Source organism: Prorops nasuta, unplaced genomic scaffold (assembly GCF_024137725.1).
Source record: "Prorops nasuta isolate Cenicafe-Biocafe unplaced genomic scaffold, Cenicafe_Pnas_1.2 PNAS00091, whole genome shotgun sequence".
Lineage (NCBI taxonomy): Eukaryota > Metazoa > Arthropoda > Insecta > Hymenoptera > Bethylidae > Prorops > Prorops nasuta.
The window spans coordinates 95,429-110,889 of NW_027116888.1; the positions used below are offsets into that span (position 1 = coordinate 95,429).

Below are 15,461 nucleotides of genomic sequence, written 5' to 3' on the forward strand. Positions count from 1 at the left end.
AACAGTTCTATTGCTTCTATTTTAATTGCAATTTTTTTAGAAATACCTTGGTCACTTTACACTACATAAAATCAATTCAAATCCATTCATAGAAGTTTTACTTGAGCTTTTAAATTATCGTCTGCATTAGTGACGTCAAAATTTCACTTAAGTTCTATATTACCTTATTTTGGAGATTCTCGGATACTCGTGCCTAGTTCACTAACGTTCCATATTTTTAAATACCATGTCTCGTATTTTATTTCTGAAATTTATGTGTAATTTGGCTTTTAATTTGATGTCAAGTATAATTAACAAAATCAGTATACAAAAAGATTTATTACTGGTGTGCATTGGAAAAACTATTATGTCCTATCAAACATCTTTTTGTTAAATCTTGAACATACCTAATAAAAGAAAAAATGAATTGTACGACAATCTGTTAAAATTCCTATTATTTAAAAATAAAATTTAGTTTAAAGTAGATGTAGAAAAATAAATTATGAGGGCATGGACATTTAAAATGTTTCCTATATTTTATTTCATACATTTGACTGAAAATGAAACGTACCTGTAAATTTAATTTTTGAGAAAATTTTATTGGAGTACTATAAAGACTAAATATGACACTTTAACGTAAAACCTTATCACGATGAAGACCACTTTTTGTCGATTAAAGAAATCAATTTATAATTACACCTTATAAATTTATAAATGTTATAAATTTCTCTACACAGCAAAAAAATTAACAACTTATAACTGTTTCCTTATTTCACAATGAATAATGTGATCTGTTCTTTCGTTCAGTGCGCTCAAGCGGGATATTAAATCTGATGTGACATATTAATTCATACAAAACCAAAGTGTTTTGTTTTGATAGCAAGTAGCAATTTGTGTCGTAAAACATGCCGAGAGCTGTACAATGGAACGTATAAACGTGAGATACACGTATTTGCGGTTGGTAAGTGGGCATCGTCAGCTGGGCGAATAGTTACAGTTGGCATTGGTTGGAATCCGTCCTCGCTCGCCGGAAGTGCTGGAGATCCAGTCCAGAAATACACCTAAAGACAGAAGCGTGTCATTGTGCTATACTTGCATCTTAGTCGTAAAATACTTTTATTATTCTTACTTAAAAAATAAGAGAGTTTCATTTCTTACTTAACACATTGTTAACCGGCCACGAGTTGACTTGTGTTTTCATGTATATACATTGTAAAATTGCCAATCAACAAAGTGTTAAAATGAGATAAGAAAAAAATAATTCTTACCAGATCTTGCCTTTCAACATGCGACATTTTCTCAACGATCGACCAAAGCCACCGTTTAAATTTCACTAATCTTTCGGTAGATTCGCCCGACTCGTCGTTAAACGACGTATAAGATATCAATACCGATACATTGATATCTCCAACTCCATTTAGAAGTAATCTTAGATCTTCGGATGTCAAGCCATCAAGAGCTCCTTCAGGGAGCACATCGAATACTCCTTCCCGCATAGCGTGCAGTGCTTTTTCCTGAACTTTAATCATCCTAACTTCTGCATATTTCCGTACGTAATCATAAACGTTAGCTGCAGTTACCTCGTTATCACGACCATTTGGTATAAGCTCAATTGAACCTCCACCCTCTTCTGGGCATAAATCAATACTAAAAACATTTTAATTTTATATCAGTTGCTGAAAACCAGATTCAATTTTCCCTCGTCAGGAAAATTAGATGTATTAATTTAACAACTTACCTGAATGTAAGATCGAGCGCAGAAAATAAACTGTTACTGTCTTTAGTTTCTGCATCAATTACAAGTTGTCGTAAACTTTCATAAATAACAGAATCGAAAAATGCCAAGTCGTGGAATCTTATCGGTCTAGCCAAGATATATTTAATTACATGACGATTTAAGAAAATAGGACATAATTCATTTTGCAAAAGACACAGTCCTATTAATCTGTAAACAAAAAAGTAAAAATGTTATCTGTTAATCAGGTTCATCATTCAAAGTAAAAACAAAGAATCAACCAAAACAGAAAAACGCTTACCTGCCCACATTTCTGAAGGCATTTAGTCTTTCATAGCTACCCCTTCCTTGCCTTGGTGTGTAAAATCCTCTTTTACCAGGTGAATAAAAAAGTGGAGCATTGTCCTCTGTATCATCTAATATACTACTATCCAATTTTTTCTTATTTCCTGCACAACGCTCGGTTAAACTAAATACATCTAAATCTAAAAGAGCTTCGCTCGCTAGATCCTGATTGTGACTATGAATTAATTCAAATGCTTCTTCAACCTTCTGTCTTAAAGTATCTTCAGATGCAATTAACATCATAAGCTGAGCAGGCGTTAATTCCAAAAGCATTCCAGTTATTTTCTCTGCTAATGTCGGTCGTAATGCTTTAACCTGTTTCAATTTATTTGTAAGTGTAATTCATTGATTTATTAAATCGTGCTTCATTTTAACAAAATGCATACCTTCGGGTAGAGCCTATCTCCAAGCTGTTGTTGATGTAAAGTCAAATGATCGTTATGTGGATGACCACTGGGTAGAGGATGAGCATTTGATGATGAACTTCCTGATCCCGAAGCGTTGTTTCCTTCAGAAGTGCCAGGGCGATGAAATAGTCGTGCTTCGACAGATAAAACTTTACGAGTTTCTCTAAGCTTTCCAGATGATTTTGGATGCTATAATTAATGAATTATTTTTTAATATTTAATTATTAAATTATCTAAACAAATAATAATAAAACAAATTTATTTACCTGTCGTCTTAAATCTCTATCACGGTCTCGGCTTTTCAACTTTTGCAAAACATTATACTGTGTATATTTGGATCCTACTTGCGCTGCTTCGAGATTAGGTAGTTTCTCATTTGCAAGTAGAGCCTGTAAAATTAAGATCACGTTGTACAATTGACAGAGACGAATAGGAGAATTTTTACCGGTATTAATAACGATTACAACCTTATCCATGAAAAAGTTCACTTGATCAACGCAATCAGTTAATTAACTACATTTTCATATTCGTCTCTTTTTCATTTTGTTCTTGATAGATGCTTTTTATTTATAAATAAATATATATATATATATATATATATATATATATATATATATATATATATATATATATATATATTTATTTATTTATACTAAATTCTATAAGCTACCAGCTATGTATTTAAATACTTAATTTGTTTTTGGATCTTTTACAAACCTCAGCGATCGCAGTATAGAAACTTCTTGCAACACCAGTACCTTCACCAGGTTCGTCCTTAAATGTCACTTTTACTCGATTCACTGCCAAAGGAGGAGTGTTAGAAGCTCTTCTATTATACAAATTATACTGTGTATTTAACTCTTTCATGGTTTGCACTAATAATTGGGTTCTATCACGTTCAACCTGTGATTGTAAAAAATGTGTGTGATACGTATTACTTTTTATAATAATTTTTTATGCTTAAAAACGATAGTTGTATTTGAAATACATACTTTTAACAAAGTGATGTCTTTTTGCTGTGCATTTCTAAGTTTTTCCATGTCTCTACGGAATTTAGCTTCTTTCACTGGGAAACCACCTAGCTCAGATACAATAGAGCCCGCTTCAAGCCCTACATCTTCCATAAAAACTCGTCCAAATAAATCCAGTGATAATCTCCATCTACCCAATAAAATATTATGAGATATATTTGTTCCAATTGAAGATACAGCTCTTGTGTTCTCTACTGGACTCGTTTCTACAGTCTCATGCGCAGATATTTCATGACTGCTTGCTGCATGATCCATTTCTTCCGGTACATTTTGATTTTCAGCAGTTTGAACTACTAGCACTTCTACCGCATTAGCTTTGTTTACATTATTGTCCTTTTTGAATAAAAGAAGCTATTAGTGCTTTTAATCTTAAACACATAATTTAGGTCGTCCTTTAAGAAAATAATATAAAAAACCATTATACTTACTGCAGCTGAACCAGCTCGAACTATAACACTTCTATTACTTTTACAAGATTCCTTATTTTTTACAGTTCCTGAATCTGTTTGATTATTTGTAGAAACTATTATCGGAGCTCTATCAGATTGATCACTCACTGATGACGCATGATTTTCTCCAAGATTACTAAAAACTTTTGTTTTTTCCTAAATACAAAAACTTAGTTTTAGTTATTTTACGTTTCGTTTAATTTAAAATGTACAGAATAAAGAGAAAAAACATATTTATACCGCATGTTTGCTAGAGCCAGGTTCTCCAACCGAAACAGAATTGCGTCTAACATCAGCCGATGCAGATGGGCCTTGTACAACTTGGCTAAATGTTGGCTGTGCAGCATTATTTTGATTGTCTGTATTTCGTGCGGATAAACTCAGTCTAGTTGGTAAGCCTTCCAAAGGATTTTGATTAGCAAATGTACTAGAAGCGGCTGATTGCCTTGGAATGCCAAAAAGATCTTCACGTCTTGAATGTGGCTGTAATAAATGCGGCTGATCAGCTAATGGCAATGCTTCGCTCATCACAGTGTCAAATGGATCAAGAGGCGGGCAACCAAGGCACAGAGTTGAATCCGATCTTTGCAAGAATGGATGTTTTCTTCCTTTTTGCGTGGAGCTGCTGCTATTACTGGAGCCCAAAACTTGCAATAAATCTGGATAATCAACCGAATCAGTTTCCATTGGTGTAGGAGCTGGTGAATTTTCTTCTTCTCCTTCTTCATTATCATTCTCATCCTAAATAAAAAATTAAAAATATTAAGAAAAATATGACCCTAATTTTTATCAGAAGATAAAAACAATTTATAGAATAAAACATACCTCAAACCAATTGGAATAACTAGTTGATTCTTTCTGTGCTTCATTCCTTGAAGTTATTGGTTCAGATAGAGAGCGCATGTAATAGACAAGAGCATCAAAAACGTAAGCAACATGCCTTAGAGCAGAAACATCCAAAACTGGCAAGCTATCTCTGTGTTCTCCATTATGGGCGCGCATGAGTGATAAACAGTATGATAAAAATTCTCGTCTAGCCGCGTTTGCATCACCACCTAAGTAAATTAAAATTTAAGATACAAATATAATTTGTTAAAGCGCAAAAATTTATAAGACACAAACCCTCACGTTCTCTGCTACTTCTTGGTTGTTCACCGACACCAGCAAAGCCTACAGTAAGCCTTGTGGAAGTTTGAGGTGTCGACATATTGGAACTAGCTGCTATGCCATTGCGTTGATTCCGACCTGTAGTTCCTTGTAAAGTAAGCGACAATGCAGCATTGTTTAATAACCCTGTGAAGTTACTCGCAGTTAATAACGGTGCATTATTCAATGGATGTTCTGGGTGGGCTGGATCTGCACTGCGAGTTAAGGATACTCCAAATCTTAACTGGGCTTCAGTAGCATCCATAACAGTCAATAGCCAATCCCAAGTAGGCTTTAAGTGTGCTTCTAAGTAAGCCTGGAAAAACCCACGAAATAAATAAATTTAGTAATGTTATAAACTTAAAATATTTCGTATTTCTTCAAAGTTTAATAAAAAAATTACTTGTAAATTAATTGCATCCTGGAAAGTAATTTCCATTAATCGTGGTAAAGTCGGTGCAAGCGTTTTATAGTCTTGCATCATGACTAATAAGTCAGCTATTTGACGTATGACAATTCCAAATGCTCTCGCTAAACAGCTAGCAGTCGTTCCCATTGTAATGGGCTCTTGGGCAGCTGCAACAGCTGATGTAGTAGCTGTACGTCTTAAAGACGCTGGATCGATGAAAACCAAATTGCTTCCACCTGCTACTCGTAATCCTGTAGTACGAGTGTTCAATTCTCGATTTCTTATTGCCCATTGCATTGAAACTGGAGCAAGATTATTACGATGCAAATGGCCAGATGTTCCACTAAAAAATCCATTTAACATTGTATTAAAACCATACTAAAATAGCTAATTAACTCATTTTTAGATTAAATACTACCTTCTACGTTCCAACTGTTCATCGCCAATTTGGAATTCCTCATTATCCTGTTCGTCCGTTTCTCCGGCTTCACTTTCATCATCTTCTTGTTGACTGGAATCTCCCGACTCATCTTCTGGGAAAAGAAGAATTGAACCCATCCCACCATCGGAGCCAGCAGTGGCTCCAGTTTGTACACTGCGCTGAGCAGATGCTGCATCCTGGTTGCTGTGGTTGTCGTCCGAGTCTGATTCAGTTTCAGCCTCAGCCAGAAGATCTAATTCAGCATCAGATTCGCCATCTCCTGCCTGTTCTTCCCCCACTCCGCCAGCATTACTATCAACTTCGCCCAACGGTTGACCTACTACTGCTCCTGGCACACCAGGCTCCTCGTGCTCACTTATATCACCATCCATGTCCATCGGAACTTCTAAAAATATATATATTATTTGCCAATTTTTTATCACGACCAATGTTACGATTAAATAGCATTATTTTTCATACCTTCACCCGCTTCCGTTTCATCCAAATTAGAAACATCTCTAGCAATCGTGATGTTGTTATTGCCTTGTTGAGTTTGCAAAGCAGCATCCAATGTTTGAGAGCTCACACCACTGTGTGGTATTAATGGCTCTATTGAGAAAAGCTCTTCGGAACCATTTATAACATCTAAAGCTGAACTGGTCAATTGGAAAGGTGCAGTTGGTCGAGCAACTCCCAATCTCACAGGAGCGATAAGGGAATCAGCTGTTTCGCATAATTCTTCTACTGCCAGTTTAATCAAGGCTTGGAAAACTTTGCAACATTTCATTCGGGGCGAGGCTTGACTGGCGCTACTAATAACGAAAGAGATAGCCAAATAAATTTCCACTATTTATTAATGAGCATAACTGTAATAAAAATATGCACGTACTTTCTTCGTTTTGTCGTATTAGGAGCTAATTCTATGGTGAATATTACAAATATTCGTGCTACAGATCTGACAAATCGTCTTGCAACATTGTTAGCTTCTTCTTGTCGTCCGGGTACATCGCTTTGTAGTTCTCGTATCAAAGTTGTTAATAATGTATCGAGCATCTACAATATGTAATTATTTGTATTACATACGCGTAACAAAAAAATAAAATTTTTCGTGTAAAACAGCCATTCCATATAAAAACGTACAAATTTCAGAGAATTTTGTTGTAATATTAACGTACTATAAAGAACTCACTTTCAAGAAAATAAAATTAAATCATTCTTGAAGTTCATAACTGGAAATTAATTGCAGAATAATGAAATGTGGTCAAAAAGAAGGATTTTTAGCTTATTTTAACATTCTATGCAAGTGTTCAATCGATAATTAATAACGGGGTGGCTGCACTCAGTGATCATATTTTTATCCATAACTATTCGCAGACATGCAATGATTTGCAATGTAATTGCAAGCAATTTTTATAAAAATTATGGCACTTGCTGAAATTATGACCTAACGAATTATATGTTTTATTAAACTACGCTGCTGACCCGTCACCAACCAAATAAAAACCTACTTCGAAATTTGTGTCTTTTATTGAAATGCCGTAAGAGTAATAAGTTAAAAAAATCTTACTTCAGCACTGCATTTTACGAGCAAGGAGTGTGTAAATTTATCAAGTAATGCTGTTCCACTTTGTCGACTTATTTGCACCTGGTCCCCAAATAGCTGTTCGTTATTGATTTCAGAGACTCCTGACATTATCATGCACTGAACAGCCGGCCAATCATTCAATAACCTTTCGAAAGCCTTTCGACTAAAGCGAGGAGGCTCTAAGTCGTGATCCGGCATATCCGAATCGGCGCTTAAACCTGTAAGAAGCGCTGCATGAAGCACGGTTTTTATTTATAAAAGTTAAATGATAAGATTAAATAAATATAGATGGATAAAGAAAAAAACGTACCATCTGACGAAGGTGGTTTACGGCTAGCAGATGTTGAATGTCGAGGTACAGATCTAAATTGACGTTGCTCCACCAATTGTCTGCCTACTGTTTGTACCAAAAAGAGCAAGATACTTTCACCGCGTGAATTGATCTTAGTAGCCAAATCTGTATTAGTCACAAGACGGCAAAGCAGATCATAACGCGCACCTTGATGTCCAGCAATGAGAGCGCGACATTTGCATTTTTCCCAGCAATCACAGTAAGCAGTGGGCGAAGTAATTTTCAGTTTACAGTCATGTCCTCTATGGCAAACGCGAGCGCACTCTGTGCAACAACATAATGATCCGGTGAGTCCACAAGTTCTACATTCAAAGATATCTTGGTTAATGTGCTTTTCGCCTGTCCAAGTAAAGCTACAGGTGTCATTGCAGCAAGTGACGAAGAGTGGCGATAAATCTGGGCTTGCATCGGCTGGTAAAATCATGCTGGCGCATTCTTTGGAATCTTTACCAACTCGTTGAATCGTATCTAATACAATCAAAGCAGCGTGGTATGCGCGAACGGAAACTGCTAACATCAGAGGTGTTTGACCTTGCGCATCCCTAAATAAGATAATTAAGAATGTAAAATAAAGGCGTAAGTTATTATATTACAAATAATATATAATTACGGGGAAAAATGTCATACTTAGCGACAAGAAGCTCCTTTAAATGCGGTGCTAATACTGGGCTCTCGCACAGAAACTTTAGTATAAGTAATGCGTTGTTTCTTCTTTCAACTGAATCTGTTATGTATGTGTTGTTAGGTGTCGTTCCAGCATTTGTTTTATTTGTCATAGACACGCTAGCAGCTCCAATACTGAGCAAACTATCTTCCTCACCTGATGTATTATCAAACGCTTCGGGAGGCCAGCTTAAAGTTGGAATTGGCTCCTCAATAGGTGCTGATGTGCCATCAACTGCATTTGTTGCTATTTCACGCTCGATGCCTAAAATTTAGAGAGCAGATTTATATAGAATTTGATATAACTAATTGCTACATTAATAAACATGCAAATACCTTGATCATTTTCTTTGTTAGAGGTGGGTGAACACATATTGACACAAGCATGAAAAATATTACGATTTCCATCGCAACGTTCTGACAAAATAGCTTGGAGTTGCGCAGTGTTGCCTTTCATGTCTTGCTCAAGACCAGCAAAGACTTGCTTAACAAGGTCGTAATCGCATCTTAGTATACGTGGCATTAACATCAAATTGTCGAATGCCAGAGCAATAAGGGCTACTTTATTCTTTAAATTTGTGGAATTAGAACAAATTGGTATGGGAATGGTCGAGGCACCGATGCATAGAACTGGAGCCAAATCTAGCCAATTCGGGTCCCTGATAGCATCCGCACAGTCTTTTGCTATTGGATAAATTGTATTATTACCATCGCGTAGAATCATTGAGCACTCGTTTTCACCGGCACTTGTGAGATTAATATTCTGGGGTTGCAGGCCCAAAAACGAAGAGATATCAGATGGTATGTATGAATCTTGTACATATCTTCCAGTACTTAAATTATAAACCACATAACTTAATTTATTTCCATTTTTTAAAATAGCATGAATTCCTTGACCGTCTGTAGCTATAGTTAAAATGCTATCGTTCGACCCTTCAACAATGTTAACCCTTCTTGGTGTTCTTTGGAAACAATCCGGCGCTCGTGGATTCATGGATGATTTCACCACTTGCAATTCGTCTTTTCTCAAAAGTCTACAATCTGCTATGAGTTTAATTAATTCCTCTGCTGTTAAATCTTTAAAATCAGATGTATTAAAATCTTTTTCTTTGGTTTCCTTTTCCTTTTCATTAGCATCCTTCGAAAAGAATTTCACTGCCACATAGCAGCCATCTACTTTAATTACTTTCCCAATGGGCACGGTCTTAACGTCTTCGACAAAAATAACATCTTTCAGTTGCCAATCTTCCTCATCCTTCTTATCAGAATCTCCTTCGCTCCTAGGCGCCGCTCTTTTTTGACGTTTATGGCTAGTCGTAATGCTACCAGTATCACTACAAGTGCTTGAAGCTGGCGATGGGGGTGGAGGCATATCAAGACGATCAGCAGTTTCCTTGTGGTTAGTTTTACTTGGCGTTGTATTTCCATTGCCATTAGTTTCACGCTTATCAGACGTAGCACTAGGCAAAAAAGTTTTAGCAGGCAGAATTTTAAATCGACAAGTTGCATCTAAATTCCAAGCCGCCGACAATAATTGGCCTACTTTTGGAACACCATTTGCTATTGTAAATCCAATAGCTCCCGGTTGATAAATAGGACTATTTTTCATACAGACATGTGTTCCATAACTGATGTCAGCTGTCAATACGGTTGATGTTCGATGTTTACGAGATTTAGCTTTATATTTTTCCCATAATTTCTTGCGCTGTGCGAATGGTAACACTCCCCACCAATAAAGTGTACCACTTTCCAATTTAGCCACTGTATATAAAGCACATGTGTGCAACGAAACAATTTTATCCAATGTAAATTCGGAAAACGCTTGAGCAGGATGTTCGAGTCTAGATGCAACATGTCCTAAAAGATCGTCCAGCCAAGTCGCTACTTTGCCGCTTTCTGTATTAACAGAACAGCGAATCGCTGTGGCAGATATATTCATAATTTTTTCTGAAACCAGTGCTAGGGGAACAGTTTTTGGATGATGCACATTTGGATTCTAAAATATAAGGACAAAAAAATTATATACTTATCGTAACTAACATTTTCATCTTATAGAAATTACAATTTTCAGTTACCTCAGGGTGTTTGTAGGGTTCTCCATCGGACCATCTCCATTGGTATAATTGTCCTGATGCTGAAACAGCAATCAATTCACTATATAAAGCAGCAATTTGTACAAACTTTGGTGTTTGCTTATTGCTTCTATCATGCCACCATTCTAATTCTTCAGATATCCATAATGGACTTTGAGAAGCCAAGTCTTTTTTCTTGTTGTCTAAAAAATATTCATTTACACATAAATTATTAATCAATTATAGATGATTTACTTTCTTTTTTCTTAGACAGCCTTCAAATTACCTGGATCCTTTTCCCAAGAATCTTTAAGTGCATTTTCTAACCAACGCCGTGGACCGTAATATTGCCGATCTCTCCATCTACTAAAACTGTCACGATCACGATCTCTTTCTGACGATCGCTCGCCCTCGCGATCACTACCCAATCTACGTGAAGAGCTTCCACGACTATAATTTATTTTCAGTTAGTTTTAGTAAAAATAAAAACATGTATATAGTAAATGAATATTTACTTTCTCATTCCTGTATATCCGAACATCTCTTCTGAAAACATAGAATCTGCATCTATTATAACAGAATGTTCATTGCTAAAGCCGCCATCAAGCAGTGATATAAGATCTTCTGGCACATAGCTATCTGCAGCATCCTCAGCATCATCACCTTCTTCATCATCCCGAGATAAAAGATTGTTTACCGCTAAATTTACATCAAGATTTGTACGCTATAATATGACATATAATTAAGACATTAATTTTTACCACCATGTTGAGAGAATGATCAATATTTAATAAGAACAAACCTGTAACTCTCTAATGATTAAATTACGGCTTTTTCCTTGCAAGACAACTTGAGCTTGCGATATAAGATCTTCTGGGACAAATGGGGCAGGTACAGACACAATAGGTCTAGAATTATTACCTGTGCCACCACCCATAATAACACCCGCAGGGCCTGCCATTCTACCACCACCTCCAGCACCGCTACTATTACCACCACCACGAATTGCTGAACTACGCATAATTCTAGTACGTGATCTAGATATTCCTGCTCTACTGCTACTATTGCTATTGCCACTTCCACTTGGAGCAGAGCTGGTATTACCAACATGATTTTTGCTTGTACTATAGACAAATAGTAAAACATGGTAAATTTAATATATATAAAATTACAATAACACATAAAAAATAATACATTGATATTTACTTTCTATTTGGTTCACTTTTACTTAAATCCAATCTGTCCGAAAGAACTGTAAATGCAACTCGGCATACTTTATTATCATCTGTTAGCAAAGCAATATGCGTTGGTCCAATAACAATACGCCTAACAGTGATTTTTAAGCCATTAAAAGCTGGCACAGTACAATATCCATAACGATTTATTTTTTCAGCTACTTCCTTTAATCTATAAAGTAACATACAAACTTTATAATTTCTTTATTCTTAATTGAATTTTCTACATGTAATTATTTTTATAACAATGTAATGATGCACAGAAATCTATAAAAAAAATACATGAAGACTAATGTAAATTAAGGTTATAATTTAAATCAGCATAATATAATATTATTATAAAATCACATCTGTGTATAATCAATAAAATTACATATATTATAGTATCAGAAATCCGTATGTTATATATTAGTATTTTGATTAATTCGTAAATTTTATTTCATTTTAAAACCATAAATCAATTAAATCTTTATTAACAAAAAATAATAAAGATTAGGATCTCATATATAGCACTATTATCTCCATGTTTTTTTTATGAACAAAGGAAAAGCTTTAATAAGAATAACATGGAAGTGGATTTTTTTATTTATTAAGTAGGTAGAGTAATATATAATTAATATACAAAATATGAATAACCAAAGAAAAAAAACTCCTGAAAACCAATAATAATTAATAATTTGATAAAAGATGAATATATAAACAATTTATTAAATGAATTAAAAAAGATATAGAGAACAGATAAGGGAGTTAACCAGCTTTATGAAATGGACTGGAAAATTCTTGTATTTCAATGGGGAATAATATTACTATTTGACAGGGGTTTCATAGATTTCTTTATAAAATAATTCGTGTGATTTAATGAATTGAATGGAGAAAATGAAAAAAAACACGCGATAAAGAAAGAGAAATCAATTAAATGTATGAAGGAAATAACGATTGCACGGATATAGCACAAAATGGGTTGCTTTCAATATAAGCAGAGACAGACATGTTAAATGATACGTTAACATGAAGGCAAGATTCCGTTGCGCTTCCCTTACCTGTCATTCAGCTGGTCATCCGTTCCAGGTAACGGATGAACAACAAAGTGAATCGAAGTCATTTTCTAAAGATTAAATTCGCTTTTCGATACAAAATAACTTTTAAAACTTCTGTATACAATACTTCACTATATCAGCAGAACGATGTTCGTCCATGTTTCTCAAGAAACATCTAGCAGTTGAGGAGTGTTCTAGAAACTATTAAGGAAGGAGTATCTTGGAGAGTAGTGGCATGCTTTCCCAAACGCATCAAAAAAATTCAGTATTTATCGAGCTGTTCGATTAATGCGCATACACCAATACCAACAAAAAGGATGCGTTTGCAGGGAAAGAAACGTAATTACCGTTTCATCTCTGCTATTATATATGTACTAATGGTGAGGGATTTTATAACGTGGTTCCTAAACTAAAATCAAGATGGCGTCTAATTTCTTTTCCCCCACCACTTTGGCTTCGCTCTTCCACGCTTTTCTTTGGCTTAATGTCCCTCCGCCCTGATGTATGATTTATATTCTCTCTACAGGGTATTCATTATATGTTTTTTGCATCAGTGCGAAAAGTTTTCGGTTTAATTGATTTTTTGTGTGTCATTAACTTTTGATTGATCAAAAATGAATAAAATCAATGCAATATTATATATTTCTCGTAGAAGTTATGCGAGAAGAATCTCGAGTCCTCAAGTTCACCAAAGGAAAAATAGGGTTTCTCATGGGCAAATGAGAACTTTATTAGAGACTGTGGATGATATTACAGATTTAGAAACTATTGATCCTGATGATATAGACCAAGAGGAAGCTGATTTCTCACAAGTTGGTCAGTCTTATAATATGCATCTAAAGTAAGTCTTGATAAAAAATACAAATATTTTTTGTTTTGTATAGATATAAAACATTTCATTTATATTTTTAGGGAAAAACAGGTAGCAAAGGATAAATTAAAACAACAAATCACAGCTGAGAAGGTATTCAAAGAGCATCAGCCTAGTTTTCTTACTTATGTTGAAAAGGAAGAAATCAAATCTTTGCATAAAAATGATCCAAATCTATGGACCCCTGAAGAATTAAGCAAAAGTTTTCCAGCTTTACCAACAACTATTAAGAAAATATTAAAATCCAAATGGTCACCAGATTCAGCTGAAAGAATCATTGATTATGACAATTATGTATCCAAAAACTGGGAGAAATTTAAATCTGGAGAATTAGTATTGAGTGATCAGTTAGAGGAGCATTTAAAAAAATTTCAAAACAGAAAGATAGTTTTAATAGATAGAGTACAATTGGCAGAAAAATTTGTACCACCTAAAATTGAATTGCCCAAACCAAGAAATACTTATTTTTCTAATATAGTACAAAGTTACATTGAAGCAAAAGAAAATCGTTTAAAATTAGAAGAGACTAATATATTACATTCAGATAAAGATAAGTCTGAGAATATAGTGGAAGAAACTGGTGTTAAAGTAAAAGTTAAACATAAAAATGAGACCACTAAGTTTCAAAACACTGAAACTTATAATAAAATGGGTGCAAATGTGAAGGTTAAACCTAAAAATATAAAAAAAGTAGATAAAACTGAAGACACATTGTCGGAAGAAAATACTAAAGTAGACTATGAAGCACAATTGGCTGCAAAAGCCAAGTCTATGGGAATGAATATTCCAAAATCAGAAAAAAATAAATTGGTTGCTTATACGAATTATACATCTGAAGAAGCAGTAGCATTAAAAGCAACTGATCATGTAAAAGTCATAAATCAATATGTAGAAACAGCATGTATAGAGGATACAGATATAGATGATTATCAAAGACAATTGCAATTGAAAGCAAAATCTATGGGAATCAAGCCTTTAAAATTTGAAACATTAAACAATTCCAAAATCGAAAATCAAATAGATTTAGTTCACATTTCTAGAGAAAGCTGTGAAAAACATGATTTAGAATTTGAAAACAAGCAATATAGATATCGAAGTAGCAACAATAAATCTGAAAAACATATGACATTTAGTGAGTTTTTAAGTGAAAATGTAGAGGAAATGTCTGAGCAAATTAAAGAGGGTATTTCAGATGGTTCTCAAAAATTAATATTAGATATATATAAAAAAGAAAAGGAGTTAAAAAATGATATTGCTAGAGAAGAAAATGAAAATACATTAAAAACGAAACCTGAGTTAAATGATTTAGAAATTATTGAAAATAATTATGAAGAATATGTTCCAGGACTACCAGATAACGACAGTACTGAAACAGGTATTAAATTATGGAGAAAAAAAATAGATACTACATACAAATATACAAAACCTATCAAGGTGCCAGAGCATTTGAGAAAGAAGCATTTACAAATTAGGATTAAAGATTGTTATTATGATTATGATGGGGAATTTTTGTATAGGGTACCAAATGTACGAAATTAAATGCATATATATATATATATATATATATTGTACATTTATTTGTAAAAATAATTGTTTTTGAAAATAAAAAATGTTATTTGATGTAAACTTCTGTGATAATAAAAAAATTATTAAGACAATGTAGACAACGCTTTGATGACATTAGATTTTAAGGTTAGGTAATGAGTTTTCGTCATCGCTTATAG

The 15,461-nt window shown here is 34.3% G+C and overlaps 2 protein-coding genes across 3 annotated transcripts; one reads left to right on the forward strand and one right to left on the reverse strand.

The window, feature by feature from the left end:
• Positions 1 to 492: 492 nt before the first annotated feature.
• LOC136784887 (E3 ubiquitin-protein ligase UBR5-like) lies at positions 493 to 13,044 on the reverse strand. Of its 2 annotated transcripts, none has more exons than XM_066745812.1 (26): positions 12,870 to 13,044; positions 11,801 to 12,001; positions 11,397 to 11,718; positions 11,110 to 11,318; positions 10,881 to 11,044; positions 10,598 to 10,797; positions 8,859 to 10,518; positions 8,487 to 8,787; positions 7,818 to 8,401; positions 7,490 to 7,725; positions 6,812 to 6,975; positions 6,403 to 6,734; positions 5,920 to 6,328; positions 5,496 to 5,844; positions 5,069 to 5,408; positions 4,772 to 5,001; positions 4,187 to 4,687; positions 3,926 to 4,102; positions 3,459 to 3,830; positions 3,184 to 3,369; positions 2,733 to 2,855; positions 2,446 to 2,655; positions 2,016 to 2,374; positions 1,718 to 1,924; positions 1,248 to 1,626; positions 493 to 1,040 (listed from the first exon to the last, which is right to left on the reverse strand). In XM_066745812.1, the coding sequence occupies exons 1-26, from the start codon at positions 12,929 to 12,931 to the stop codon at positions 828 to 830; spliced, it is 8,490 nt and encodes a 2,829-aa protein (XP_066601909.1). In that variant the 5' UTR covers positions 12,932 to 13,044; the 3' UTR covers positions 493 to 827. The 2 variants fall into 2 exon arrangements, with proteins under 2 accessions (XP_066601909.1, XP_066601908.1); XM_066745811.1 differs by having other exon boundaries at positions 7,490 to 7,737.
• Positions 13,045 to 13,342: 298 nt separating this feature from the next.
• Positions 13,343 to 15,378, forward strand: LOC136784889 (DNA ligase 1-like). The gene is made up of 2 exons (XM_066745814.1): positions 13,343 to 13,707; positions 13,779 to 15,378. Exons 1-2 carry the CDS (start codon positions 13,481 to 13,483, stop codon positions 15,274 to 15,276), a joined length of 1,725 nt encoding a protein of 574 aa, XP_066601911.1. The 5' UTR covers positions 13,343 to 13,480; the 3' UTR covers positions 15,277 to 15,378.
• Positions 15,379 to 15,461: the final 83 nt, after the last annotated feature.

Bases quoted from the DNA above. Each gene is read 5' to 3' on its own strand.
- LOC136784889 (XM_066745814.1), top strand. From the start codon at position 13,481: ATGAATAAAATCAATGCAATATTATATATTTCTCGTAGAAGTTATGCG. The intron at 13,708-13,778 runs GTAAGTCTTGAT...TTATATTTTTAG, and splicing joins TCTTATAATATGCATCTAAA to GGAAAAACAGGTAGCAAAGG.
- LOC136784887 (XM_066745811.1), bottom strand. From the start codon at position 12,931: ATGACTTCGATTCACTTTGTTGTTCATCCGTTACCTGGAACGGATGAC. The intron at 11,719-11,800 runs GTAAATATCAAT...ATTTGTCTATAG, and splicing joins AAAAGTGAACCAAATAGAAA to TACAAGCAAAAATCATGTTG. The intron at 5,002-5,068 runs GTTTGTGTCTTA...TAATTTACTTAG, and splicing joins AAGTAGCAGAGAACGTGAGG to GTGGTGATGCAAACGCGGCT.